The sequence below is a fragment of the Limulus polyphemus genome, unplaced genomic scaffold (genome assembly GCF_000517525.1).
Source record: "Limulus polyphemus unplaced genomic scaffold, Limulus_polyphemus-2.1.2 Scaffold708, whole genome shotgun sequence".
NCBI classification, from domain to species: domain Eukaryota; kingdom Metazoa; phylum Arthropoda; class Merostomata; order Xiphosura; family Limulidae; genus Limulus; species Limulus polyphemus.
In genome coordinates this window covers 147,894-152,121 of record NW_013666318.1, presented here as the reverse complement: position 1 = coordinate 152,121, position 4,228 = coordinate 147,894, and the positions used below count along the sequence as shown (strand labels likewise).

General features: G+C 33.3%; 1 protein-coding gene across 2 annotated transcripts in view; it reads left to right on the top strand.

Moving 5' to 3' along the window:
- LOC106460098 (venom carboxylesterase-6-like) overlaps window positions 1–4,222 on the top strand; it is a 19,498-nt gene extending 15,276 nt beyond the window's left edge. For both annotated transcript variants that reach the window (XM_022386721.1, XM_022386720.1), the window contains exons 9-10: window positions 695–836; window positions 2,382–4,222. In XM_022386721.1, the coding sequence (XP_022242429.1) occupies window positions 695–836; window positions 2,382–2,751 (512 nt within the window). In that variant the 3' untranslated portion in view covers window positions 2,752–4,222. The remainder of the gene's footprint in view (window positions 1–694; window positions 837–2,381) is intronic.
- Window positions 4,223–4,228: the final 6 nt, after the last annotated feature.

The following is a 4,228-nucleotide window of genomic DNA, read 5'->3' as shown; positions in this document are numbered from 1 at the left end:
AAACTAATAATAATAGAGGATTATGGTGAGTTAGATAATAATAATAAAAGAGGATTATGGTGAGTTCGGTAGTAATAATAGAGGATTATGGTGAGTTCGGTAGTGATAATAGAGGATCATAGTGAGTTCGGTAGTAATAATAGAGGATTGTGGTGAGTTCGGTAGTGATAATAGAGGATTATGGTGAGTTCTGTAGTGATGATAGAGGATTATGGTGAGTTCTGTAGTGATGATAGAGGATTATAGTGAGTTCTGTAGTGATGATAGAGCGTTCCTCTATATTTTTCTATTACACTTTTCCTGCTTTTAACATCACTTGGTTGTGCACTTAGATTATATAAAAATCAGCCTGTTGGATGAATTAAAGACCTTTGAATAGAAGCGATGAATACTTTCTAGTCCGTATTTTAGTTTATGTGAAGTATTCATATCATCTAACGTAAAATAAATCAAGTTGTGTCTCACGTACTACAAACAGAACATTTTCTTTTACCGAGTTAAACAGAAGTTAAAATATTATGTAGATGGCGCTATACATTTGCTTTATTTTCATACGCTGTTCATCACAATGTCTTTGAAATATTACTCGAGTAAGTAATTCTAGCCAATGTGTACACAAAAGAGGAAAGATTCATATTTTCGACTTTATTCCCTAGTTTCATTTTATTGAAATGTGTTACCTTTATCTCTACAGGTGTAGCCCATTATGATGATATGTTTTACGTATTTAACACATCATATGATAACAGCTTTCCCAACTATCCAAGAATTGTCAACTCTGATAAAAATACTCTTCGAGTATTAATCAACTGTATATACAACTTTATGGAAACTGGGTAAGTTTCTGATAAAATGTTATGTAATAATGATCATATTTAATAATCATACGCTGAAACACAATGTTTTTGAAACTCGCAACGTATAGTGTTTTAGACGTTATGTCAGAATATGCTGGTGATTAACAACATGTAGTGTTTTAGACGTTATGTCAGAATATGCCCGGTGATTAACAACATGTAGTGTTTTAGACGTTATATCAGAATATGCCCGGTGATTAACAACATGTAGTGTTTCAGACGTTATGTCAGAATATGCCCGGTGATTAACAGCATGTAGTGTTTTAGTCGTTATATCAGAATATGCCCGGTGATTAACAACATGTAGTGTTTTAGACGTTATATCAGAATATGTCCGGTGATTAACAACATGTAGTGTTTTAGACGTTATATCAGAATATGACCGGTGATTAACAAAATGTAGTGTTTTAGACGTTATATCAGAATATGACCGGTGATTAACAAAATGTAGTGTTTTAGACGTTATATCAGAATATGACCGGTGATTAATCGGTGATCTTTACGTATTGTTTCATGAGAAACGTGCAATTTCAGGGTCATTTCACGAGTGTGTTGCCTTGCGTTAGACTCTCAACAAGCGTCTTCAGAGCATCAATATCATTTCCAATATGTCGGCCCCTGCAATCACAGTTTTTAAGGCTAAAATCAACTGAACGGAATTTGCTGAACCATCATTGACACTTAAGAACGTTCAAAACATTTCCATAAACTTGTTTTCCTTCTTGTATTGATATAGCATTACATGCCGAACGTGTTTCTCGTCGTGTGCCATCACTATAAGGTTTAGAGTGTACTAAACTTTACACATTATATAGGCTACACTAACGTGACGCGAAGATGGTTCGTTTAACTATTATACGTGATGTATGCTTTTTGGGGGATGGTTAATGAAAGTGTTCCAAAACACGACGTTAATTTCTTGACGACCTAATACTAATAAAACTATTCTAGAATTTTCGGTCGTGATTTTTATAACAACACTAAAAATAAGATCTTTAAAAGTTTTTTTGCTTGTTTATTTAAAAATAGTGTTCGTTATTTCTTTATAGCTTAAGATCTCTTAAAGGTATGACTTGAATAAAACTGTTGATAATTACAATTTACTTGCTTAATGTGGGTCACACTAAAACAGTCGTTGATCATGAAAATTGATGATATATATATACACATAAAGTGCACAGACCACTACTATGTCTGTTGCATCCCAACCGGCCTGGTGAGCCCTAGTATTGGGCGAAAGGTCTAGCCGGCACTGGATATGGCAGACATAATGTGTTTGACATATAACATATTACGCTTTGCTTTCACTCATGGGTTCTTGGATTTAAATATATATATATGGTCCCCAAGTTTTAAATACGTGCTGCAAATTGAAATCTTCTTGGATGGTTTCCCCCACCCCTCAAAAAAGTTTTTCACTTGCTTTTCTCTGCACAGTAATGGCTTTTTACTCAAAATTATCGTGTGTTATACTAACATACATATTTCTGTGTAATAATACCCATTAATTACATCCATGTATAGGGAGATTACGAAGCAGTATCCAGCTGGTGAGTGGAAAAAGTTTACTGTGGATAACCTAGCTTTCTTCAACTTTAGCAATACGTACCCTCAGTACACTACCCAGTACGGCTACCGCCAGAGTGCTGTGCGTTTCTGGAACGTGCTAGTCCCCGAACTTTTGGAGATTGAAGCCTCAAGACCAACGCCATCTACTTTGTCTCCAGAGGAACTTGCTAATATCAATTCGGAGTATAAACAGGCTGCAACAGTTCTAGCTGTGTTTGTTGCTGTGGTTGTTCTGGTGTGTTTGGGAATCTTAGGTTTCGTGTATAATAGCCGTAAGAAGATTAAATACATGTCGGCCTCTTCAGTTCCCAATCCTCAGAAATGAAATCAGCAAAACTATAGCGTGGTTTAACTCTTCACAAAGAAAGATTTGTTTTTTCATCATATTTAAGACAATAAATGTTGCTACCTCAGAACCAGGAATAGTCACAATCGTGTAAAGTAAGCACGAAGAACTATCAATAGGTAAAAGTTGTTTGTTCAGTCTTGTTTATTATTCATAATGCACAACACCAACTTTATTTGTAGGTGAATTCAGATTTTCTTTCAATACTGCTGTAAAATCTTAGTTCTTAGTTCAGTTGAATGTAAAAGTTTACCGAGATGTTTATAAACGGAAACACAGCTTTTAATATCACGAATTAACATGTTAAGAATGTACTGTTGCCATTTCTTTAAACATTAAACAATATTGTTCTTCTCTTCGAACACTAAACAATACTAACTCTTTTTATCCAACATTAAACAATACTAACTCTTCTTTTTGGACTATAAACAGTTTTAACTCTTCTTTTCGAACATTAATTAAACAACACTAACTCTTCTTTTCGAACATTAATTAAACAACACTAACTCTTCTTTTCGAACACTAAACAATACTAACTCTTCTTTTCGAACATTAATTAAACGACACTATCTCTTCTTTTCGAACACTAGACAATACTAACTCTTCTTTTTGAACCTTAAACAATATTAACTCTTCTTTTCGAACATTAATTAAACAATACTAACTCTTCTTTTCGGACATTGATTGAACAATACTAACTCTTCTTTTCGAACATTAAACAATACGAACTCTTCTTTCGAACATTAAACAATGCTAACTCTTTCTATCCAACATTAAACAATACTAACTCCTTTTCTAACATTAAAGAAAAACAGCAATTTGGTATTATAATGTTGTTTATTTCTAGCATTACAACGCTAACTCGTCTTTTTGAACATTAAACAATATTACTTCTTACTTTGAACATTAAACAAATCTAACACTTGTATATATATATATATGTGTGTGTTAAAGATTTCTTTCCTTCTTCACCAGAGATGAAATTGAAAAGATAATCTATGACGTAGAGGCCTAACACATTCTGTTATTGGCCGTGCCCTCTGCTGTAGACTTCAGTTTCGGCTATTCAAGGCTCATCAGCAAAGCTTGGGTCAGGAAACTAAGAAATACCATAAGGCCTATTATAATGGTGAAGTGTATATAACATTTATGGGGATTTGATTCCGTTTTACTTCACAGTATAGTAATCTAAGCTAATTTAGGTTACAATATAGCGAAGTAAAACGGACTCAAAACCTCATAGATAAAACTCACTCTTCTTTTTGAACCTTAAACAATACTAACTCTTCTTTTTGAACATTAAACAATATATATATATATACTCATTCTTATTTTTGAACATTAAACAATACTCACTCTTCCTTCTGAATATTAAACAAAACTCACTCTTTCTTCTAATATTTAACAATATTCTTCTTTCTAAACATTAAACAAAACTCACTCTTCCTTCTGAATA